This window comes from Corapipo altera, unplaced genomic scaffold, assembly GCF_003945725.1.
Source record: "Corapipo altera isolate COAL_440 unplaced genomic scaffold, ASM394572v1 61016, whole genome shotgun sequence".
NCBI classification, from domain to species: domain Eukaryota; kingdom Metazoa; phylum Chordata; class Aves; order Passeriformes; family Pipridae; genus Corapipo; species Corapipo altera.
The window spans coordinates 103848-128284 of NW_020885063.1; the positions used below are offsets into that span (position 1 = coordinate 103848).

Sequence of the window (24437 nt, forward strand, 5' to 3'; positions counted from 1 at the left end):
TGACTGTGGGGGTGGTGAGGCCCTGGCACAGGTTGCCCAGAGAAGCTGTGGCTGCTCCACCCCTGGAAGTGTCCAAGGCCAGGTTGGATGGGGCTTGGAGAAACCTGGGCTTGTGGAAGGTGTCCCTGCCCATGGCAGGGGGTGGCACTGGATGAGCTTTAAGGCTCCTCCCAACCCAAACCATTCCATGATTTTATGAATTACACTGTATGTTGTGGTATAGCCTGATTACATCAAGGACAAGAGACAGGCTAGACCACTGCAGTTGCACTTATAATTATTTGTACAAACTGTAATGTATGTTCAACATCCTCTCTACCAAGACTAACTGATATCATTTAAGGCCCAGGCCTCAGGGCATTTGCCAACTCCCTGGAGATGCTCAGTCAGGGAAACTCCCAGTGCCCTGTGGAGGCTGGATATTATTTGTGGTCCAACCTGACCCCTCCTTCCCCAAAGCTGCAGGCTATGAACTGCTACATCACTGCTTCCTGCAGCCTTAAATGCATTATCAAACCAAAACTTCATTTAATGGGCTTAATGAATGTTTACTTTAATTAGCATACATACAGTTCTGAAGAGGAAACAAGTAGCTTTCACTTTTTTCTTCTTAATTAATATCTGCCTCTGTGTAGTTCTATCTTACTGCTCTGCAACGTGGCTGTAACCCAGCTCCAGGGGATGGAAACAGCTCTGACTGCCCAGCTCAGGGCGCCTTCTAAGGCACACACACAGTCATTCCTTCAGGAAAAAGGGATAGAAACACTGACTGATGCAGTGCTTGGAGCAAGGAAAAAAATGTTAAGCACAGGGCTTGGAGCAACCTGGTCTAGGGGAAGGTGTCCCTACCCAAGGGGGGGGGTTGGAATTAGATCATATTTAAGGTCCCTTCCAATCCAAACCATTCTGGGATTCTATGATCTTAACATGATGGATCTAGTGCTAAAAAACAACATGAGCAGGGCTGCTGCACAGGAGCACACAAACCAGGAGCACAGGATGCTGCCAGTTAAGCTCGTACATAGGACTTAGTTCTCCCATAGCCAGGGCAGCAACCAGCCTCATCAGCCACGCAGGGATCAGGAGGCAAAGCCAGGCAGCAAGGCCAGAGCCTACCCAGAAAACCAAGGCAGACACACTGTGAAACCGGGGGGACTTACAACAGGGCACCAGAGCTCACCCAGCAAAGTCAAAATTCACAGAACACTCTGAGCTGGAAGGAACCCACAGGATCATTGAGTCCAACTCTTAAGTGCATTCACTTCCCATACAGGGATCAAACCTCCAGCCTTGGCATCCCCTGCATTTAAACAAAGATCATGGTCGGTGGGCAAAGGGTGTGAGCAGAGCCAGGTGAGGCTGCCTGGGGCAAGGGGAGCCTGAGGGGCCACTCAGGACCCAGATACTTGAAACACAGCTGATAAATCCCTTCTCAGGGAGAGCCAACCTGCATGTTTCCCTTAGCATAACAACAGCTGCTTTAAAGAAGAGTGTGGAGTTGTGGTGCAAAGGGATGCTCCTTGGGAAACACGGCTCTTTGTGACCCAGTGGTCCATCCTATGGATGTCAGTCCAGGCTATTGCATCTGACAGGCACAGCCTGCAGGGCTCAGTCAGCTCCATTATTTCCATGTGTGCCTACTCAATATTCATTTACAGGCCAGCACTGCCATTACCACTGGATGGAAGGTGTTGGCTTCCAGCTGCAGGAAGTGCACCCATTGCTGGAACCAGCTGAGTATCTCCCACAAGGGCAAACAGGAGCACCAAAGAGGAGGAAACCTCCATTTTTAACACAGGAAAATACAGCTGTGAGTTTTGGAGTCTTTTTGTTCCTCTGCACAAATCTGAACCTATCTCTGTGACAGCATGCTTGAGAACTGACCTTTCCTTGAGAGTGATGAAGAAGAGTGGTTTTTCTGGTCATACTGGTAGTGTTTAGGGGTCATTGGACTTGGAAAGAAATGCTTGGATTCCAGAAAATCATGGGATAGAACAGTGGCTCTGCTCTTTAGCTGGTGAGAAGCTCAACAGATTTCTTTGCAGTAAATGTGTGTGTTTAAGGGGACAGAGAATCACAGACTCACTGAATGGTTTTGGCTGGAAGGGACCTTAAAGCCCCTCCAGTCCCACCCCCTGCCAGGGGCAGGGACACTTTCCACTAGCCCAGGTTGCTCCAAGCCCCATCCAACCTGGCCTTGGACACTTCAGGGATGGGGCAGCCACAGCTTCTCTGGGCAACCTGTGCCAGGGCCTCACCACCCTCCCAGGGAAGAATTTCTTCTAAATATCCCACCTAAATCTACCCTCTTTCAGTTTAAAACTGATATCCCTTGTCCCATCACTGGCTGCCCGTGTGAAAAGTCGCTCTCCCAACGTCCTTATCACGGTAAAAATAACCGGGGGATAAGGCTTAATTATTATGCGCTGAATTCAGGAAAATGTGACCATTACTTTTTTTCCCCTGGACAGTTAACCGTCACCAAGCACAGGAAGCTGTGCCGGCTCTTTTCTACCTCGCTGCCGCTTCTCGAGCTCTCCAGAAGAGGCCAGTGTTGCCCTCGCCTTTCGGGGGCTGCAGGAAACCTTTCCAAGCGCGTGTTTTTATTTAGAAAACGCTGAGCTGTCCGGAAAGTTTGATGAAGAGGGATGCAGCTGTATTAATGTGCTTCTTCCTGGGGATTTGAATGCATTTTCTGTGCAGTGCAGGAGAAGCAGGGATCAGGGAGACAATGTGCAGGGAAGCAGTTCTGCTGACCACACCACTGGGGCTTGGGTATTTTAAACCTCGTGTCAAGGGATTTTAGCAGCTAAAGTTTGGTGTTTAGAATGGACTGTGTTAGTCAGAATGAGGCTCCTCTCTGCAGTGGGACAATTCTGGGAGCACTCTGGAGTCGTTCCAGGCTCACATGGGAGGAGCACAGGCCATGTCTGTGCTGGCAGCCCCTGATCAGCTTTTTCACTAAGAGCTTTCAGGCTCGGTTCCCTCTGATCCCTGTGAAGGTCACTGGGATTCCAGCAGTGCAGCCGAGCCTCGTGCCTTCTGGAATAACGAATATCCTCAGCATCTGCAGCCGGGGATGGGCTCGGCTGTGCTCCTGCTCCCCACAGTGGTCCCGGGTGGGGCTGGGGGCCGTGGGCTGAGCCCCAGAGCCCTGGAGCCCCAGCTGTGCGTGGGGCTGACACTGCATTGCACCGCAGGTACAGTTAAAAAAAGCCTCTCGGAGCCAGGGAGGAGGCTCAGCACTGCATCTGCAGCTCTCTGCACGCAGAGGCTTTTATCTGCTTCGGTTGGAAATGACTCATTTCCCTGTACTGCACAGAGATGCCCAATTTCCTTGGAAATTGTTCAGTTCTGCAGAGTCCCCAGAAATCCCTGATGATGGGACTCGGTTTTTGCACTGGGTGTTTTACCTCAGTCTTGAGAGATGCCTGGGGATCTGTCACAGGGTAGAGGAATTAAAACAATAATAAAAAAACATGGATAGAAGCAGCCAAGACTTCACCCAGTTCATATTTATTCTGAAGGGCAAGTGAACCCTCTGTATTGACCACTGGAAATCCATCACAGAGCCCCAAACCACAAGCAGGTTTGATGAAGATTAAAGCCGAGCAGGTTTGATGAAGATTAAAGCCTGTCAGATGAAAAAGGACTGTTTTCACACATGTTGGCTGCCTGGCTGAAATGACTGCAGTTCCAGCTCTGTGCATTTGGGGTGTCTTGTACATGACACTTGGAAATGAGGTGCAGCCTGGAACCACTCTGAAGCACCCTACGAGTTATGGGTGGCTAAAGGTGGTCAAGGAGGACTCTGAGGTCTGCAGGGTGGGCTGGTGGGCCCTTACCTACCAGAGCTGCTGAGGACAAGGAAGATGAAGAGGTGTAGCATTTACCCACAGTGAAGAGGCTCAGTGGCTCAGCAGAGAAACAACTGTACAGTGACCTGCTGTTAGATCCAGGTGCTAAACATCACCCCCAGCCTGTGGTAACAAATTCTACTTGCCTGTTCTGAGAGCCATACCCATCTTAAAAGTCATCAAACACCAGGGGACAAAACCAATTAGATGCATTTACAACATGCTGATCCAATCTCGTTGGCATTGCTGGAAGCCTGTGCCCAAAAGAGAGGCAGGATGAAGAAAAAGGGCCGTGTGTGTGGAAACATTTTTGTCATCCCACAGTAAGCAGACTGGCCTGGGGACAGGGGCTGTCAGCAGGATGGCTGTAGTTATTGCCATAATACAGGAAATAATAGTCACCAGGAAAATGGGAGCGTGCCTTTGTTTCCTCGTGTCCCAGCCAGAGGGAGGAAGGAGAGAGGTGCGTCATGGAGGAATTCCTCGGGAGCCAAGAGCTCCTCGGGCTTTGTTAATCCGGGTCCTCCTTCTGGGAAAACCAATTTTTGCCATTTCAATGTTTCCCTCTTTTGTTTCAAATCCCAGCTTTGGTCTTCTCTGATGCTGGTGGAGAGGAGTCAGCTGCTGTGGATGTCATGGGCTGGGAAAATCTCATGGGTTCTGAAGGAAAAAAGGCTGAAAAAAACCCAAAGTGGTTAAATTTAAAGGACATTTCACAAGATTTGAGCTAATATATACCTCTCCAAAGCTTAACCCAGGGGCTTTGGGCTCTGTGGATGAGCTGTGGGAGGTACTGGGGTGGGGAGGACAAGTCATTTAACAGTCAATCCAAGGCGCAGGCTTTGCAAAACCAGCTGCCAGGTTTAAAACACTAAACACGTTCTGAGAGCTTGGAAAACCTCTCTTTATAGAGTTTTTCGGGATCTCAAACGACGCAGCAGGGCCTGTGTGAGGATAAGCCTCGTGCTTCAGGTCAAAAACCAAGATGTCACAGCAATGGCCTTCTATTATTATATCACAAAACCACCGAGTTTAGCACATTATTTCAAAACCAAACATAAAACAGCCGCCACCAGGCAAAGCGCCAGCGCGGGCCGTGGATGCTCACGGACAGGACTCCTGCACCCATCCCTCGCGGCGAGGGGGACACCCGTCCCGCGGGCCCCTCCGCTGTCCCCGGGGCCGCCGTCGGGCCCAGCCCGGCCGCTCTGAGGGGCGACCCCGACCCGGGGGCTCCGCCACGGCCCCGCCACACAGCGCCCCCTGCCGGCCGCGGGGCCGCGGTGCACGCCGGGAGCTGTAGTCCGCGCTGCGCTTAGAGCCCCCCACCGCCGGCGCCGGAGAACTACAGCTCCCAGCGTGCCTTGCGCGGGGGCCGCCATCCCGCCGAGCCCCCGCTCCCCCCGCGCCGCGCTGTGGGGCGGGGGTGCCCCGCGCTGTGGGGCTGCGGGCCGGGCCGGGCGGGACATCCCGGGACGGGGCACCCCGGGACGGGACACCCCCGGGCAGCGGCACAGCCCGCGGCGGCGGGGCCCGGCCCTGCGGCTGGCGGAGGCGCGGGGGCGGCGCTCCCGCCGGCAGCCGGGACTTCCTGTGACGGCCCGTTTCGTGGTCGGATGGGGCCGGCGGGGGGCGGTGGCGGCGGGGTCGGTCCCTGCCCGCGTCCCGCTCCCTGACGGGCTCGGTGGCCGTCGGTGACGCCGCCAGGCAGCGATGCGGGCCCCGGGCCCTGGCGGCAGCCGGCCCCCGCCGTGAGCCAGCCGGTGGGGCTGCGCACGCCGGCCCCGCGGGGCGCATGGAGGCTCCCGCCGCCCGCTGCGAGGTACCGGGCACGGGCGCTGCGGGTCGCGGCTCCCCGCGGGCCGGGGGTCCCCGCGGGGGTGTCGCCGCCCCCCGTCACCCGCTGTGCTTTTGCAGGTGTGAGTCCCCCGAGGACAGCGCGGCGCGGCCCCGCCAGGAGGGCGGCCCCGGGGCCCCTCAGCAGAGCCGGGAGGGGCTCGGCACTGACACCGGCATCGCCCCCAGCGCCGGAGCCGCCGCCTCTGAGACATGAAGAAGTTCTTCGACTCGCGCCGGGAGCAGGGCGGCTCCGGGCCCGGGTCGGGCACCAGCGGCGGCGGCGGCGGCAGCAGCGGCCCGGGCAGCGGCTACATCGGCCGGGTGTTCAGCATCGGCCGGCACCAGGTCACGGTGGACGAGGTGCTGGCGGAAGGTGAGCCGGGCGCCTCTCGGAGCGCTCTGCCTGCGCTGCTTTTCCCTGCCCCTTTGCCTCCCTAGGCTGGGAAGGGAGGCCTTGGCCTCTCCCGGCCACCTCGCCTCCCCCTCGATTCCCGGGTCCCCGAATATTTCATTGTCCTTGGTGGAATTGCAGTCCAGTGGCATCTCCGAGCTGACGTTTCTGGTCTTCTCATGTGTAAATACAGTGCGAGTTTGCTAGATTTGGGTTTTTTTAATGCTTTAGAAATCGAGGGCATTTCGAAGTTAATCGTTTCCCACCTCTCCTAAAGTGGGAGCTAAAAAACCCAAACAGACCTCAAAACCATCACATGCTTTGGTGCAGAACAAGGTGCTGTAAATAATGAAAGCAGTGGCCTTCACTCTTTAACTTTTTTCAGTTGTTACCTCCTCTCCTACCTTAAGCAGGGAGGATTATAGGCTGGAGTCAATTCCTGGTAGCTCTGTCATGCACATAGGTAGGCTGTGACCTGGGATGAGGGATTTCTGTGCGTGGGGGGTTTCTGCAAGGGGAAGTGCTGATCCCAATTGCTATATTTTTCCCCCCAAATAAAACAGTGGAAGAACTAAAAATGAGCTGTGGGGATTACAGAACTCATGACGTGTGCAGCCCTTGCAGTGCAGCAAAGCTGCTGGTGGCATTTGTTTAATTGTAACCAGCTCTGCTGCTTCAACTATCATTTTACATTTCATTTGTTGGGGATGTGAGGAGCCTCCTGGCTGGCTCTGGCTGGTAACCTTAGCCTCGACCTTCAGGGAGATGTTGGCCTCCTTAGCCCTGCTCCTGGTCCCTCCTGCAGCATCCTGGGCCATTTCAGTCAAAACTGTGTTTTGTTTTGATCCGGTGATTGCGAAGGAGAGGGGAGCTGCTGTGAGAGAGCTGAGTGGGAGGACCTGTGTTGGCTTCTACAGGAAGAGCCCTAAAATGGAAAAGGGACTCTGTGTACGCTGCCAGTGTTCAGGTTTGTAGGAAGTCACCACAGCGTGCAAAAAAATAGGTCTGTGACCATCTTTCAGGCGTGATTTCTGATGTGTTCTGCTGAGAGGAGCACCGAAACCAGGCTTTTAACTAGTAACTGTAGTGATTTTATTTTTTTTTCCTGAAATTTGCATTGTAGGTTTGCCTCGGCTGGTATTTCCAAGGCCCTTTTGGCCCTGGAAGCTCAGGAACTACACGAGCTAAACCTGAGGAGCTGTCAGAGTCTTTTTTTAATGCGGGGTGGCCTCATCCTGGTAACATAGGAAGGCAGAGGCTGTTTGTGCTGATGAGTAATCTGCTGGCAGGTTCTGCCCCGTGCTGACAGCACCGGGGAGCGGAGCCCGTGTGTCACCGGGCCCTCCTGCTCGGCAGAGGTGGAGGTGGAAGCACAGATTGCCTGGAAGAGGTTCCTCCCCTCCCTCCGCTGTCCTGAAGGAGCTGCTCCCTGGGGGGGCTTTTCCCTGCCACTCCTGGTTTCTTGGCTGGCCTCTGGGATGGAGCACGGCCTAGGCTTGGCTGCAGCTCCTGGATCCACACAGGCTGAGCAAGGCCTGTAATTCAGGTGCTGAGATCTGTTCCTGCGAGGCAGAGGAAGTTCTTGTGGTGAAATGGGCTACACAGGTGTTGTCCTCACATTTAGACTCTGCTGTGGGCAGTCTGAAATCCTTCTGCCTGCTGAGTAAAGCCTCCAAGGGGACAAGAGCAAGGTGGCTTTGTGGGTTTGCAGCTTGTCACCTTTTGAGGGAACAGAGAGGTGAAAATGCCATTTCCTCTGTAGGAAAGGGAGGTCATCTGGGGAGGCAGCGTGGGGCAGAAGTGCTGCAGCTCTGCATACGTGTGCCTGAGAGCTGGTGAACAGCATTTTCTCCCTGACTCAGCTGGAGGCCTGGGGAGCTCGAGGGCGGCCTGGTCCCTGCACTCCTGACGTCTGAATCCGCGGCTGGAAAACCTCTTTGTATCTGCAGTGGTGCTTCAGCAGTTTTGAAAAGGCAACTTGTGAGCTCTTGGCTATTTCTGCTAAAAGGAAAAGTCCCCTGGGAAGCACTCTGTAGGAGGAGTATCCTGTCTGGGAAGGAGCACCTCTGTCCCTGTTGCTTTAGGGGGCAGAGGGGAGGCCTGTGTTTTGGTGCATAAACGAGGTGCAAAGTGGCTTCAAAGAAGGAATCTCTGAGATGATGGTGGATGGTGTGAGGGAGACTTGAGTTCCATGACTGAGGAACTGGTTGAACCAGAACTTTTGGAATGGCAGTGTTGGGATTTCCCTCTCTCTGTCAGAGCTGTGCCTGGTCACCCTGAATTCTGCTGAGCAACCCTGCTGCCAGGGGTGTGCCCTGCCTGGGGTGGAGGCCTGGATGCAGCAGCAGGTGTGCCAGGTGGCAAATGGCTCCACGTGCTTGTTGGCTCTGCATAGATTCCCCAAAATATCTGCCGTGAGTGCACCCCCACCCCTGAAAAATAGTTGTGTCTGGTTACTGCTTTCCTGGGCAGGGATAATCATTCCTTCCTTGGGGAAGGAAGTAGATGGGAATAACATAGAAGGAATTTGAGTGATTGGCTGTGGTGTTGAGGTATCCCTGAATCAGTGGGGTTTTTTACAGTGTGTTGCAATAGGTGACTCCCAGTTGAGTCTTTGTAGCTGTCTTGCTCTATATTAGCATGAATAATCTCTTAAAATTCCCCTCAAAGTTTGCACAGGGATTGACTGCACAGGTCAGTGCTGCTGGCCTTGGAGTCTGCGGGGGCAGGGTTAAAGCCACACAGTGAGGGGTGGTGTTACTGGTTTTGGGGTGTTCACTGAGCTGAGGTGACTACCCAGGAGCTGCTGGAGTGTGTGGGTGAGTCGGGCTGCTGTCTTGCTGTTTTGTTATAAAAAGAAAACAAAACAGTGCTATCAAATCAGATGCTGCTCTTTGTTTCCGCCTGTGGGTAGGGAGAAAAAAACCAAAACAACAAAAACCCACCCCCAAACCCCACACTGGAGTTGTAAGGTCAGTGTCTGTCAAAGAAACATTGAGAGGGATGTTGCCATAAATCAGGAATTTGCTAAGGAGTTTGAGGGATGTGCATGTGTGGCAAAGTACCACAAGCCATGGGTACTCCTGAGCTAAAGCAAGGTGGGGATTGCCCCGGTGTCCCATTTTTGAGGGGAGGCTGTGTTTTGTGTGACTCTGTGTACTCACAGTATTGTAAGAGAGTGCTGAGCTGACCCAAGGTGTGTAAGTGCTGTTGGGGCACATGTGTGAGCAGGATTTTGGTTGTTTTGCTCTGCTTCTAGCAAAAGGTGCAGGCTGCGTTTCTTCATGTCTGTGAAAAGTCACTTTTAAAATTAGTAGTATCTTTTCTGAAGGTCTTTTCCCCTGGAAGTGTGTAAGTAGGGGATTCAGGTTTAATGATTGTCAAATATCTCACTGAAGCTTTTCACATTCATGCCTGTGTGCTGCCTGCTAGTGTAGATTTCAAAGCTTTTAATGGCAGACATTATAAACCAGTGCAAAGTCAGCTTACATTTGCCAGCTGTGTTTTTTCCTCTGTATTGAAAAGAAGGACGTGGTGGGAATGTTTCATCCTGACTTCCCTTGGCAGAGCTGCAGGCCAGCAAAGGCTGTGAGTGCCCAACCTGTGCCTGGTGGGGAGGGGGGTCCCCTGGGCTGCCTAATTGTGTGGTTGGGCTGTTTGCAGGGGGCTCTGCTGACCCCTGCCCAGCTCACCTTTAGGGCTTCCTCCCCCTGCACTGCCGTGACCTGAAGTCACTAAAATTACACCTGACCTTCTTCTGAAATAATCACACTTTAAAAGAAACTCCATCTGAGGTAAATTGTGCAGATTTTTGTGGTCCTCAGCCCAATTCCAGTGTGGTTGGGTTCAACATGTCGCTTTGAAGTGCATTTTGCGAGTTTTTGCTTTCTAGCTTCAGCCGAGGGCCAGCTGCTAATCAGCTGACCAGTGACATTTGGATTAGGAATTAAACTGTTTCTCCTCTTGGAATGGGCCATGTGATTTTTATTTTTTTATTTTTTTATTTTTCTCCCCGTTGCTTTTCCTGTGTTCCGTGTGAGGCAGCACATGTACCCTGTGCTCTGCACTGCTGGGTGGGATGTGGGATCCTCTGTGTTCCTGCAGTCTGGTTTTCTGAGGGTACAAGCCCTCAAGGCAAATTTGTGAAGAATCCCACGGGAGTTATTTGGTAAACGTCGAGGTCTCCCGGGTGTTTTGGTGCTTTCAGCAGCACAGCTTCTGCTGGGACAGCATGTGCCGTGTCCTGAGATGTAATCAGGGAGGAAAAGCAGGTGTTAGTGGATTTAAGTGTGTAAGGAGGTGTGTAGCCCAGAGACTCACATGGCCTGGCCTGGCCTGTGGGCTTTGTGCAGCGTGTCAGAGAGGACGTCTGGGGTCGTACCTGGGGTGGCTGGTTCCTTCCATGAGAACTGGGGTAGCTAAGAGCACATTTAAGGGCAGTGTCAGCCTGGTGCAGTCATGGGAGGGTGAGTCCTCTGCAGTCAGCAACCCAGGAAGGAACCTTCCCTGATAAACCAGTTTGTAATTCAAGCAGTCCTGCAACAGCCTTATGAATTTGTTAGTATCAGAAAGCTTAGTTTTGGGATTCTGGCTGGGGGAAGCACAGGGTTTAACTCTCCAACTCTGGTCTTGCAGAAGTGTCCTAGAGGTTAGAAACAAGTTGCTGTTGTCTGGTTGCAACACCAGCACTGACATTGTGAGTCTCAGGAGAACGGGTACTGCCATGATGTTTTTGTTGTGTCTTGGGCCTTCTCCCCTTTGTGCAGGAGCTTGTCAGCAGCTGAGGAGAGCAGGTGGGAAGTTACAAATGTGCTGAAGACAAGCTGGAATCCACTTTGGATTTAGCACTTGCTGCCTTCCAAGCTCACCCACCTGCATTAATCATGACTAATAAGGCATCAGGACTGACTAGGTGCTGCACACTGGCACTGGAAGCTGCTTCCTTTGAAGGTGACTTTTTTTCAGTGAAAACAGTGTTTTTTGGCCAAGCTGAGGCTGTGCCCGCTGGAAGGGCAGCGTGCCAACTGCAGGGTTTGTGCTGCTTCTCTGGAAAGTCACAACCAATTTGCCCTCACTTGTATGAAGTGTTTACTTGTGTTCCACATGTGGAAGGAGACGGGAAGTCTCTGAGGAGAACATACCATAAGCAAACTCAGTTTATGGAGGAGTTGTCTCTTGATAAGGAGAAGTAACTGGATAAATAAGTTTCCCAGGAAAGGCTGCCTGCCTGCTTTCTTGGATGGGGGAAGCACAGGATGTCCTTGTGGTGGTACCGTGCTGGAAGTGTACCTCCTTGGATCACATACTGACTGCTGTACTTTGGGAGTGTGGGAACAACACTGACAGTGATTTACAAGCACAGGGAAAAGATCTGGAAAGGCTTAAGTGAGGCACTGCAAGGTAATTCTCTCTCACTTGTGGCTTTTTATCATTATGGAAACTTTCTCCTTTTGTAGGAGGTCCAGGAATTGCCACGGAGCACAGTGAAGGTTATTGTTGGCTGCCTCCAGGGTGATGCAGCAGAGTGGAGGCACAGGGGAGCTGCTGCAGCTCCTCCAAGGTGAGGAGCTCTCTCTGCCCAGAGCATCTGAGCCCTGGCACAGCCTGTGCACTTGTCCTTCCATCCCTTGTAGGGCTGCTGGGAACTGAGATAGGAAGGTGAAGCAATGCAGAGCATGTGTGGCCCAGTCAGGAGTTGATCTCTGGCCTTCCAGATTGGGTGCTTTAATTGCAGTCTGTGTTTCCTCTCAAGTGCTGCCTCTCTGTGATTTCAGTGGACATGCTCTTGGCACACTTGTGATTTGGGTGTAAATTTGCTTCTGCTCTGTGGCAGAAGCTCTGCTGACACCAGGACCCTGGGCCATGTGTCACAGGATTGGATTAAAGACTTTTTTTGGGACAGGATGCTCATAGCATCTGGTTTGCTTCATGATTTTGCAGAAACAAATTACGTACCAGTGACGGGTGATCTCATAGAGTAAAAATAAAGCCATCAGCAGTTGAGTTCCCTGAGCAGAGACTGTGTGTGCATCCCCTCCAGCTGAGGGGATGTACCTGTACAGGGACAGGTACAGCTGATCTCCATTACCTGTTAGAAACATTCTAGCTTTACTTTGGTGATCACAGAGCTGTATTGGTGACCCCAAAGTGTGCCTGTGTGAACTTCAAAAGCAATCTGGCATGCTGTTCTCGAGGGTGTGATTGCAAAATGCAAGACCTTCTGAAGATCTCTAATAGCCCAGCTGTTGTTCAGATGATATCTTAGTTTGTATCTCCTTCTGTAAGGGAATTGAGGCTTGCAAGGCTGACATGTGCTTTGCTGCACAAGTGGCAGCAGTAAAATAAACTCAGGCTTGTCTCAAAGCAGCACTGAGTGCTCCATGAGGACACGATGTGGCTGCTTCCTGTGGGCTGTCCCTGAACACTGGTCTGTTGGAAGCACCAGAGCAAGCAGGAGGAACCCTTGATTTGGTGTTGAATACCTGTTTTGTGACTTCACTGCTATCCTGGGTTATATGTGGGAGTTGTGATCAAAACTCAGACTTTAGGTTTGCAATACCTAAAATGAACACAAACCATCAGTGCTGATGTGAGAAGCACAGAAGTGCAGATCTGTTGCCTTATGTGCTCGACCTCCCTGCTAAGTCAGTGCTACTTTAGTTACCTGTCGTGAACCTGTGAAGGATTAATTGATTCTGACTTGGGAAGTGCTTCAGCCGTAAGGACCTTTTCTCTGGCATTGAGCTGCTGCTTGGGAGCAGGGAGCTGGATCGATGGGAAATCCTCACTTATGGCTGCAGTGTGTCCACAGGAAGGTTATTTGTGGCTGCTGTTGACCCTGGCTCTGGTCTAATAACTCTTAATGACCTTTGGCAAGAAGTGTCTAACGCCAGGGGTATGCAAATGAAGGGTGGCATGAACAGTACAGAGAGATTGTTAAAGAAACGTCTTTTGGAGTTAGGAGAAGGATCTGTGGAAGCTCCTGTGTGAGTGCAGATACTGAGGTGCTGACACACCTGCCTTTTTACCCAGTTTTTGTAGCAGCTCTCCTTGGACAGGCATTCAGGTGGTGGGGAGGGAGCAGATGAATAATAAGATGAATAACCAGCCCTGAATAACAGCACAACCTGGCAGGAGGTGTTGGGTGGAGGGAAGAGGCAGTGCTGTGGCTCCTTGGGTAGGGGCAGGATACACCAAGGATGGCTCAGGGGCTGGGATGGAAAGGATCTCTGTAGGATCCCTGTTGCTGTGATGAGTTGTGCCAATGTCCCATTAGGCAAGCACACACTTGAGAGGAGCTGCTAACCTGGGATGTCTCTGTGCCTTGCTCCACCCTTGCAGTGAGGTGCTGCCAGCAGGATGATGTCCCTGGCCTCGCTGGGAGCAGCTGATGTGGCCTCAGCTGGTGTGCACTGGGTATTCCCTGGGAATTCCAGCCAGTGCTGCTGCCCAGGGCAGTGTGTTCCCACTGGAGCTCTTTGGTGGCTGTGTGTTTGTCACAGGCCTTGCACAGGACAGTTGAGGTGGGATGACACAGGAGGCCAGCCCCAGCTGTCAGCTGGTGAGATCCTACTGGTTCTTATGTTGTTTGGTTTTTATTGGTTGTGTTTGTAAGGTAATAAAGGAATGCCTGGCAGAGCACTGATGTGGGGATTGTGGGGTGGCAAAGGATGAAGGAGGGACAGTGGCAGAGGGAAGGGGGAGTACACAGGTCAGATTTTGTCCTGGGGTCCTTGAGAGCATGTTTTTGGCAAGAAAAAAAATCTGCTGAAAGTCAGAGCCTTTGCTTTGGTCTTTACCTGTTGCTTTTGAGTTAGAAGATGTACTCGGGTATGAGAATGTGAGTTTACCCTTCTGTGTCTGTGCCTGGTTACCAGTCGTAGTTCAGTCTGTTGAGCTGTGTCTGCTCCCTGGAGAACAGGAGGACCCTGTGGATGAGGTGTCACAACCTGTGGTTGTGTGTGTGGCTGCTCCTGTCCCCTCTCTGCAGAGCAGGGGGGAGGGAGCCTTACCAAATTACTGTACCGATGAGAAGCCATGAAGATGTAGTGATTTGATAAGGGCGGTGTAGGAGAGCAGTGACAGAGCCTTGTATTAAATGCAAATGTAACTGATTGGTGTTTTAACCACGGGGTCATTAATATTCATGTCACCATAGTATCCAGGAACTTGTGTCAGGGACCAGGGCCCTGTGTCACAGAATGCAAAGGCAGAACAAAGCCTGTCCATGCTCCTGGGAGATTCCTGGCCCTTCCCTGTGCCTGCTGAGGCTCAGCCCTGTGTTTGGTACCAAAATCCACTTGAGTGCTGCTGCCGTGGAGCTGCTCAGAGAGAGCTGTGAGGTGCCAGCAGCTGTGACCACACAGCTGAGCACGGCAGGAGAGCTGACACAGGATCTGCTGAAGGTCTGGTGTTGTTCAGAGACCACAGCAAACACACCAACTCAACCTTGCTCACCCAGCGTTCAGCAGAACATGTGACAGGATTAAATGTATTGGATTTTTGTAAAAATTAAAATGATGCTATTTTTGGAGGAGGACAGATGGTGGTTTTCTACCTTTTGCTTTTATTTTAAACTTAACAGCGTGAGAAGCCCTGACATTGTACCTTTGAAACTTTTTCTGCTGCTGAGCAGGCTGGAAATGCATTCATTGATATATTGCATGTAAGTTGGGATTCGTTAGCAATTATTTAAATTCATTTGAGCTGATGAATTAAATCCCTGATGGTTATGGGGTTGGTGAGTAACAGTCACAAGACTGCAGATTCTGGACCCCTGCAACCTTTTCCTGTTCCTGGACATCTGACAGATGAACAGACAAATGTTCATATCCCTCCTTCCTCACCTGTGGGGAATTCAAAGCCCTGCTTCATGTAGGGCTGACTTTTACTTCTTTAAATGCTGAGTGATGGATACTGACTGCTCCTGGCTGTACCTGGGGGTTTAAATTCCCTGAGGGCTGTCTGATGGGATAGTAGATACCTCTCTCCATGCTTGGCATGTACTGAGGAGTCGAAAAGTTCACAGCTGTCTTCAGGGGTCGATTTGCAAATGCTCTTCCAGAGGAGTGTGATGTGGTCCTTAAGCTGTGTTTTCCTGTTACTCAGGGAGATGGCACTTCTGTGGCTCACGGGTATTATACCTGTAGTTAAGTGGGAGACCTGGAAAGGCTGGAATCTGGGTTCCTGGGTTTAAGCAGAAGAAACTGGTTTGAAACAAACCTCCATCCACTGCTGTGAAGCTCTTCCAGTATCCTGTGAGCTGGAAGCTTGGGCTCTTGCTAGAATGTATGTGTTTGGGTGTCTCCTGTGGTTTTCGTGCTGCGCAGGAGGGATGTCTGGGTGCTGCCATAGTAATCAAAATTCCTAAATGTCGAACTTCCCTGTTGCCACGAGCATGGATCCTTGCATAATTGCTTCCCAAACGGAGTGTGTTGTTACCATGGCACTCCAGGTCTCCAGGAGCCTGCTCTGCCTGCCCCTTGTGAGTCCTGTTCAAAACCAGCCCCAGCCCTGGCCTTCATCTTGCTTTCTCCTTCCCCTGCACCTCCAGCTACAACCTACTCTCTGCTCCACTAGTTTGGCTTTTCCTCTCCTCTCCTGATGTGATTCACTGCTTCCTTGCCTTTCCAGGGAAGCTTTTCAGCCGCCTGCAGTTGCTGCAGCTTCTTGCTGGCTTTGCAGTTCCAGCCGTGCTCACTCCGAGCCCGTCATGCTCCGCAGCATGTTGATGCCAGTGCTAATTTCACTTGGAGATGAACAAGGGCTCAGATGCTATTAGCAGCTGCTTGGAATAATAGCAGCTGAAATGTGCTTTTTAAAGGGCTGACTGATAACTAAACAAATGATTCCTTTTCAGGTTTTTTTAAGCTGTGAGTTATTCATGACCCATTAATTTTTATTTTTTTTCAGGCTTACAGTGTAAGTTCAAGGACTAAAATTGTCACAATAGAGAGGGACTGAGTCTGCCTTGCCAAGTAATGTGTTTGGAGGCAGCGTGTCTTGCTGCAGAGTAATAAAACACTGTTCCATCAGCTTTGGGTTTCCGAGTCAGCCTGTCAGGGGGGAGTGGAGTGGATGCACATGGCTGGAAAGCAGAGCACATGCCCAGCAAATCTCCCCACGTGAACACCTAAACGTGCTTCCTGCTGTGACAGCCAGGACAGCTCCATCGCCTCCAGTGAGCTGCTGTTTGTTATGAAATTGCTGTCACAGGTACTGCAAACACTGGAGACTTTAATACCCCTAAATTGGGGTGTCTGGGCTGTGCCCTGCTGGTGTTCTCGGAGGTGGGCAGTGCCAGGCTATTGCTGCCCTTGGACTGGAGCTTCTGGAAAGGGAAATGCAGAGTTAATGCACAGACTGAATCTTGCCCATTGATTGTTTCAGTGAATGGCAGAGATTAATTTCCTGCCCCCTCACACCCCTTCTCCCCTCCTTTCCCTGCTATATTATGATTTCCAGCTTCCCCTTTGTCTTTCCCCTGGCACTGGCTGGGAGTTGCAGGGGGATCGTGGAGGGGAGAGGAGCGGCTCGTAGAGGTCTGTGATGAGATGGGGTCCTGGAACATGGAAAGAAATGAAGCTGAATGGCTTAAAATCAGCTCTATCAAAATAAACCCCCAGAGCAGTGAGGAGAGGCAGTTAGGCTTTTCCCGTGTTATCCATGCTGTGAAAATGCCTCTGACTGTGTAAATATTTTGTGTCTGTTCACTGTTGAGAGCGTCATAGCTGATGAACTAAACACCAACTCCCAGAACTGCCACAGTCCCTTGACAGCCAGTCTTGCTCTCCTAAAATGAGGAGAGGTGGAGGCCCTGCTTGTGTTCTGTGTCGGAGGAGGCTCCTGGTTGTGTTATTTTGCACAGCTCAGGCCCTCGTGGCCGGGGCTGCCACACCAACATTACCAATGGTGCTCTGCCTGTTTAAAGGGAGAGGGTGGAGCCTGTAAATCTAAATCCGTCCTGTCGTGGCCTAGATATGGCAGCAGTGACACTAAGCAAAGGCCCTATAATTGTGTTGGTAATATTGGATAATCACATTAGGATTCTCAGCTGTGGTAAATCTGTGTAGGGCTGACTGTGGCCCTGCTTTCCCTTGGCTGAGAGCCTGACCCACGACCTCCATGTAAGCTTGAACCTGGAGAGAGGTCCTTTGCTCTGTTAGATGTGCTGGATGTTAAGTTTGCCTGATGGTGTTTAAAGCATGACGCTTAGGCAGTGCTTCAGCTGCTGCTTGCTGGAGTCGGGAGCAAGAGGGGTTTGTGAAAAGCAGGGCTTTGCCTGAGCTGTTTTGCTCTGTTGGAAGCAGATCTTTGCCCTGATGGTGTGCGTTGTCCAATGCACTCTGGAGGAATCTTTGTAGCTGGTTGCTTGTTTTTTTCCCCTTTTTCTTCCCCCCCTCCCATTAAATCCCAGTTGCCTTTTGTGAGGGGCACCAGGCTGGCACAGATGCTGGGCTCCTGGTGCCCGGGGAGCTCGCTGGGCATGGGGCTGCTGAGGGACTGCTGCTGGCCAGCCAGGGAGACTCCTCTGTGCTCTGCTTCTGAGCCAAGAGAACAGGGAAACTCCATTGTTCGTGTGCAAATTCACTTTGCGGAGATCACATTCTTTCCAGCTCTGATGTGAGCTCCATGGAGAACTTCTTGCTGCTTAAAATGGTTATTACTGAGGAGAGAGTGTGGAGCCTCTTGCCTAAACTTTGAGACCTCTGGGGCTGAAGGGCTGCACGTGTGTTTCTCTGCCACAGACTGTGTTGAACAGTGAGTTTATGACCTGCTCTGCTCAGAGTTGATATGAGTATGGACCAGGTGAGCACAGACTCCACCCTGATTCCCCAGCACTGCTTTCCTCTGACAGGGATGAAGCCTGGGAAGCCCCAGCCTTTGCTAGGAGGAAGTGAGCTGTGAACATGCTCTGCAAAGAGGGAAGGGGAGCTGGTGATTTGCCCAGCAAAGCTTGAATATTCTTCAAGAGTTTGTCCTATGCCAGAGGGATGCTCTCCTTGGCTGGCTTGACACACAACCTGTACCTGTATCCCTTGTATAGTTTCTTGAACTAAAATATCATTAGAAACATTTATAAAATAGGAGCTGCATTTCCTGTAAATTCAGTTTAGCTCTGAGCTCTCCTGACTTTTTACAGTTGTCACTGTTATAATCTTCCTTTGAGTATGATCACTGTGAAATTCCTGATCTGGTTGCAAAAATACCTTCTTAGCTAATTTTCCGTCTGGGGAGATGCAGGTTTCAGCTGATTCTCCTGATACTGTGCCCGTTTCAGGTTTCCTGTCATGAAATACTGGGTGTCCTTTATGCTTTATCCAGCTGCCATCTACTTTCCCAGAGCTCTGGAGCTCTGATTCCCTCCTACAGCCACTTAAAATGGGCAGGACAGGGTTGCAACATGAGTGACTGTGACCATTGCTCCTTACACAGACGAAGCTCTTCCAACTGGACTTAGTGATTTGCCTTTTTTCTTTGCCCTCAAGATAACTCTTTAAATGTTCAGACTATTTAAATGGTGGTTGATGTTTCAAGATCTGATTTGATAAGTTTCCCAGAGCAGTTTTATCTCCACTCCAGGATGCAGCCTGTTAAAGTGCTGTTTAGGGGCAGTTGAAACAGCCTAGAGGAACAGATGAACCCACAACTGAAAGCTCAGTGAACCACCCAGGAGCTGCACTGATTTTTGGTTTAGTGGTGTTTCTCTCCCTGCACAGGTGAATATGGGGAGGTCAGACACTGAGAGCTGGACCTTTCCTCTTGGAAATGAGCACAGAGAGCTTCCCAGGGACTGCTCCTGTGCATGAAAGGTGGTTTGTGGTACTTTGTTTTCTGTAATCTCGTTTGTTTTGTAGCTTTTAGGCCTGTATGGACTGTAAGGACTTATGTCTTGGTAGTTTAGAGCCCTGAGCTGAAGGAGAGCCTCTTCAGGACTGCCCAGAGGACCCGTGTACCCTGCAGAGATGAGTGGGTTGTGTTCCTGACATGGAGAGTTGCTTCAAATCCTGCTCTGGGAGATGCTGGGACAGGCCTTTAGATTGAAGCAGTCCCTTAAACTTGGCACTGTTATGCTTTAGATAAGTCAAATGACTTAAAAAAATACAGCAAAAAACCAAGGAAGTAAAGCTTGTTATTTCCTTTGAGGTAGAAGATATGGGCTGAGGGAGGCCCTGTTTAGTTTAGTGTTATTATCTGCTGCTCTCAGCTGCTGGCGGGGGATGAGGGTTTGTTTTGTTCTTGTTCAGAGCTGGCCTCTGGTTTATAACACACATGTACACAAACACACACACTGTTTAGAGACATCTGGGTGTAGTAAGAGCGGGAGATGCACAGTCAGGCCCTCCTGGCTGTGCAGAGCCTGCTGCTGTTGTCTGTGTGGTGTGTCCTGTGTCACCTCTGTCCCCATTGCCACGTGCCGAGTCCTGCAGGTCCCAGTGGCACCTGTGGGTCTGTGTGTGAGCCTGTGGCTGAGCTCCCCCATCACTGCTTTGTGCATCAGCCTGCAGGCTGTTGGCACAGCCTGGGTGAAGAGCAGCCTGATTTTGGGGCCTGGATCATGAGAAGCAAGCCCTGGCGATGTCCGTGTGTTCCTGAGACACGATGCAGCCTCCAGGACAGGCTCAGTGTTCTCTGTGCGTGCAACTTGAGGGTGAATAATCTTCACTTATATGGATATAAAATAACATGTCAGTACCCAAATGCAACCAGAGGATTGTGGAATTGGGTGGGAGAGTGAGTCATAGGCACTAATTAAATCCCAAACCCCAAGTGTCGTGTCATTCCAACGTGTAGTACTAAACCAGCAAAATGCACACACAAAGGAGAACATCAGTACAACCACCACTGCTCCGAGTCCCTCTAGTCTTTGTGCTGGGTGATCTGGAAAAGACTGGATAGCATCCCTCCAGATACCCAGAAGAGGGGTGGAGAAGGGACTGGTTTTAGCTCATTGATGTCTGTGGCGTGTAGGGTAAGAATTTGGGGTTGAAATCAAGTCAGTGGAGAGTTTGGTGACACTGTGGTGGTGACAGGGTGACAACACCCCAGTAATAAACTGCCCAAGAGCATGTAGAGAGTGTGAGCAGAGGGTGAAAGATGTGCTGGGAGTGACTGGGGCAGTGTCAGTCGTGCCTGTAAGCGAGAGGCCGAGTCAGGTGAAATCCTGTGCCAGGGTGACGTGGTGACACTTCCAGCGTGGCCTGTGTGGCTCAGAGAGCCTGGAGAGGGTGAAATGAGGCTGGGGAAAGCCTCCCTCTGTCCTCTCCTCCTGGCATACTCAACTTACCTCCTTTCAATCCACCGGGGCAGGAATAGAATCTGCTTTTTTATGCAGATTTTGTGTTAGTCATAAAGTTGTACAACCACTGGAGAGAGGGAGGGAAGGTTGAAGGCCCTGAGTGCTCACCTTTGGGATGCTGCTTGGGGGCAGATGAGCATGAGAAAGGAGTTCAGTACCAGAGGTCCTGCTGGTGATCCTGCAGGGTCTGTTGGACTGCAGTGGGTCTGGTATCTTCTCTCTGGGAACACTGCAGTGCCCCTTGACCTGCAGGGTCAGAGGAGCAGCCAACCTCCTCCTGCCTGCCAGAAACAGAGAGGTAGGAAATGCTCTCTGGCTGTGTCAGTGATTAATCCCTCACCAGACCACAGCAAGCTTGGGAGCAGCAGATCTAATGTTCATTTCCAGACTGGATTCGTGGCCACAGGGAGGGCCCTTTGTGACACCTGATGGTGCTGGAAAACCTCTACAAAGTGCTGCTTCCTCTGGGTAACCTGTTGTGCTGTACCCAAAATGGAATGAGAGGTGAACCTTCAGTCCCATCCTGGTGGGGTGACTTGCTCCTCTCTCTTACTACGAGATGTTGTGGTTTGAGGGTCTGTTCTGCACTTGGACACCCCAAGGTGCCCTTCCAGCATGGATTTGCTTCCTGGGGACAGGCTGCAGAGCTCCTGTGAGCAGAGCAGCTCTCTGACTGAGCTGTGTGAGCAGTGCCTGTGCTTGTGCTGCTGCTGTCAGTGAGTACTGTGCTGTCACACTGACCCACGTGTTCTTTAGTCAGGTTCTCAATTTTTTGCCTTGTTTGTTAATCACAGGTTTTCCCACCCTAGTAGCACCATTTTAAGACCATGACTTGAAGAACAGAGAAATTAATTTGCAAATTGCTGGTGTTTCTGGCTGTCTCTATCTGAAGGAAGTGGAAGCAGAGATAACGTTCCAGGTTGAGCTCAGTAAATCATAGATTGTACCAGTGTTGTCTTTGCTTCCTTTGATATTTTTATGACCCTGACTATTACAGCCCTGCCTCTTACTGTGGCTTCTTAATTACACCTCAAACCACTTTAAAAACAAAACGAGTTGTATTTTTCTTTAAAGGCGTTAATGCTGACGCTCTGTGACTTTAAAGGTGTTGTGGATGCTTCATAAAGCAGAAAAAGCAATGTGCAGTGATCCTGATCCTTCCAATTCCTTGTCATGTATCACAGCAGAATGCCTCACAGTGCTGCTCCCAGTTTGTGGGCACACTTGGTAATAAAAAGGAATAATGCTGGAACAGAAAACTTAATTTGGGGTGAAATATGCTGTCCTGAAAACAAATAGCTCAGCAGTGATGGAGAAGTGGCATCCAAAGGGGGAAAATGGGATTTGAGATGGTGTGTTTTCAGCAGGTATGTGCAGCAATACCCTCCTGCTGAGCAGTGGAAGAGTGGAATAAAAGACAGCAGAAAGAATATATTGGTGCAGATGAATAGCCACAAAAATAGCCCTGGAATCCTACTGCCATCATAGCTGACTGGGGGAGCTGTAGGGAAAATCAAAGGCCCATATCAAAACTAACCAGCAGACCTGGGGGGTCACACCAGATCATCCCAGAGACGTGATCAGTACCTGACTGTGGCCCTTTGCTTTCCTTCCTGTTACTGCTGGTTTTGGGACTGTCTGGTGCTTTTTTAGGAGCTGCTGAGTGAGTCTCTCCAGACTCGTGGTGTGGTGCCCAGTAACACTTCCCAGCAGTCCCAGGAAGGTTGTTTGGAGGTCTCTGCAGCTCAGCAGCCCCAGTTGCTCCAGGACAGGATCCCAGGGCACCTCGGTGCTCTCCCCTGTCCTACAGATGAGTCACTTGTCCACCTCCAGCCTGGGTTTACAGCTGGGGGAGCCAAGCCTGGGTTATTCCTTCACCCCTGTTGAAAGCTGGCCCAGAGAGCTGTGGGAGAACAGCACTGGCACATGAAGTGCTTTTCCCTGGTGTGCCTGCAGAGCTCTGTGAACGCTGGCTGAAGTAATTACAGATGATTGCATTGCTCAACTTGGGCCAAAGTGTTTTCCTTGGCCTTTCTTCTTTGTGGTGACTCTGCTTTGTGAGTGACTCCAGAGCTGAGGTTTGCTGTAGCCATCTCTGTCCCTGCTAAAGATGCCCCAAAATGTTGGTGCTTTAGGATCAAGAATTGCATCACAGTGTGGTTTGGGTTGAAGGAGTGACTATATACAGAACTAGGAAAAAACTCCTACTCTTGTTAAATGACTGTGTGTTAGTCCAGTTCGAGGTGTCAGAGGTGCAGGATGGGCTTCCTCGGGACAGCAGCAGAGAGCAGATGGTGCTGGTGTTGTGAGGGGATGGTGTCCAGTGACGGGGAACAGGCAGTGTCAGTGTCTCAGCTGGCTGTGGCCATGTCTGTGGGGAAAAATGAATTACTGTGTTTTAGTAAAGCTTTGGGAATGGTGAGCTGGAAACACCCCATGCAAGGGAGTCACTGTGATTTTTCCTGTAACTGGCTCACAGCATCCTGGTTGTGGGGGGAACAAACAAACCTGAGTGAGCCTGCCCCTTGTACTTAGGAAGGTAAATGCTAAGGAAGTTCTTCTGGCTTGTGAGATAAAGCAAAACATGACATAATTCTTGGTGGATAAGGATCAGTGAGTATTGGAACTGTGCAGCTGAGGAGTGGCTTTGTGCCTGGCTCAGCAGAACACTTAATTTGAAGTGCCTGCCAGCACAGCCAGAGCTCAGAATGCCTCACCGGCCCTCCCTGGAGGCTGAACGTTCCCGGGGCTCTTTTGGGGACATCTGAACAGCACTTGGCTTGTCCCCTCAGCTGCAGGGCTGGGGCACAGTGGGCTCTCTGCACAAGAGTCTGGAGGGGGATGAGATGGAGTTAAAACACAGCAAACTGGGACCAGTTCCGTGGAAAACCACATTCACTGTTTGTCCGGCTCAGAAAAGAATTTCACCCCTGAAGAATAAAGTTTTTAGTGGCATCCACAGTGTTTATCAGCAGCTGTGGTAATTCCAGGTATTGTTATTTTGTTTGTAGAAGGATGATGGAGAAAATTCAAAATGAAACACTGATTTCCTTATTTAATTTTGAAAGTGGGAATTGATGATTTGACAGTTTCAAGGCTGATGATCTGACTGACTTAACTGAAAAGGGGAACAATTCCTCCTCAAACCCAACAGCTTTTGGGTTATTCAGCACAGCCCTGGAAAAAAATGAGGGATGTGATTGGAGACAAACCTTGAAAATGTTTGCAGAGGGAAGACACATCCGTGGAGATGTTTTTGTAGCTGCTGTTGCTGAGCTCAGACGTGCAGCTGGGAGATCATCGTGCTGTGTCCCCTTTGCTCCTGTGCAAACAGCACTTGGTGTCTCTGGAGGTACCCTCAGCAGGATTTTAGAGGGAGCTTTGCCTAATCGCGTTTGGACGAGGCTGTTCCTGTTTGTTGGTGTACCTGCTGTCTCTGGCAGGGGACCAGCAGAGCTGGGGAACACAGGAATGTGTTCTGGGAGCACTGGTGGCCTTTGGTCCCGCAGATCCTGTGAAGTCCAACCTCCTTTTCTCTGTGTGCACAGGGCAGAGTCCAGCCCTGCTCCTGGACTATGATTAACTCAGGTGAAGTGGTCTCTTGAGTTGGGGCTTCAAACACTGTCTGGCTCCAGCTGAACTTGCTTTATTTTGGCCCAGCGTGGACAAAGCGTGGTGGGATTCTTGTGCTGTCCTGGGCAGGGCTGGGGGTTGGACTTGGGTCCTTGTGGGTCCCTTCCAACTCAGGATATTCCATGATTCTCTGCAAACAGGGCCTGTCTGGCAGGCACAACACATGCCTGCAGGAATGCTGTGTTTGAGTTACCTGAGGGGGTGAAGATGTGGAGCAGGCTGAGGAGGTGATGGTGATGGCACAGTTGTGGTAGTAGGAAGGAAGTTCTCAGGTGGTTCCCTTACTACCCCCAGCGTGCCATCCCAGAAGGAGCAGGTGTGTCCGTGTGTCCCTGGAGGATGAGGGGTGCCTGGAGGATGAGGAGTGTCCTTGGAGGATGAGGGGTGTCCATGGAGATGAGGGGTGTCCATGGAGGAT

The 24437-nt window shown here is 51.1% G+C and overlaps 1 protein-coding gene and 1 long non-coding RNA gene across 8 annotated transcripts in view; one reads left to right on the top strand and one right to left on the bottom strand.

Moving 5' to 3' along the window:
* Positions 1–3500: 3500 nt before the first annotated feature.
* Positions 3501–5049, bottom strand: LOC113959781. Its single transcript, XR_003531917.1, has 2 exons — positions 4966–5049; positions 3501–4532 (listed from the first exon to the last, which is right to left on the bottom strand). It is a non-coding gene; the product is annotated as an uncharacterized LOC113959781 (long non-coding RNA).
* A 334-nt stretch (positions 5050–5383) lies between these two features.
* Positions 5384–24437, top strand: part of AAK1 (AP2 associated kinase 1) — an 84092-nt gene continuing 65038 nt past the window's right edge. For 2 of the 7 annotated variants that reach the window (XM_027669011.1, XM_027669014.1), the window contains exons 1-2: positions 5384–5679; positions 5775–6069. In XM_027669011.1, coding sequence (XP_027524812.1) covers positions 5907–6069 — 163 coding nt within the window. In that variant the 5' untranslated portion in view covers positions 5384–5679; positions 5775–5906. The remainder of the gene's footprint in view (positions 5680–5774; positions 6070–24437) is intronic. The other 5 variants (XM_027669012.1, XM_027669013.1, XM_027669010.1 and 2 more) reach the window with 4 other exon arrangements.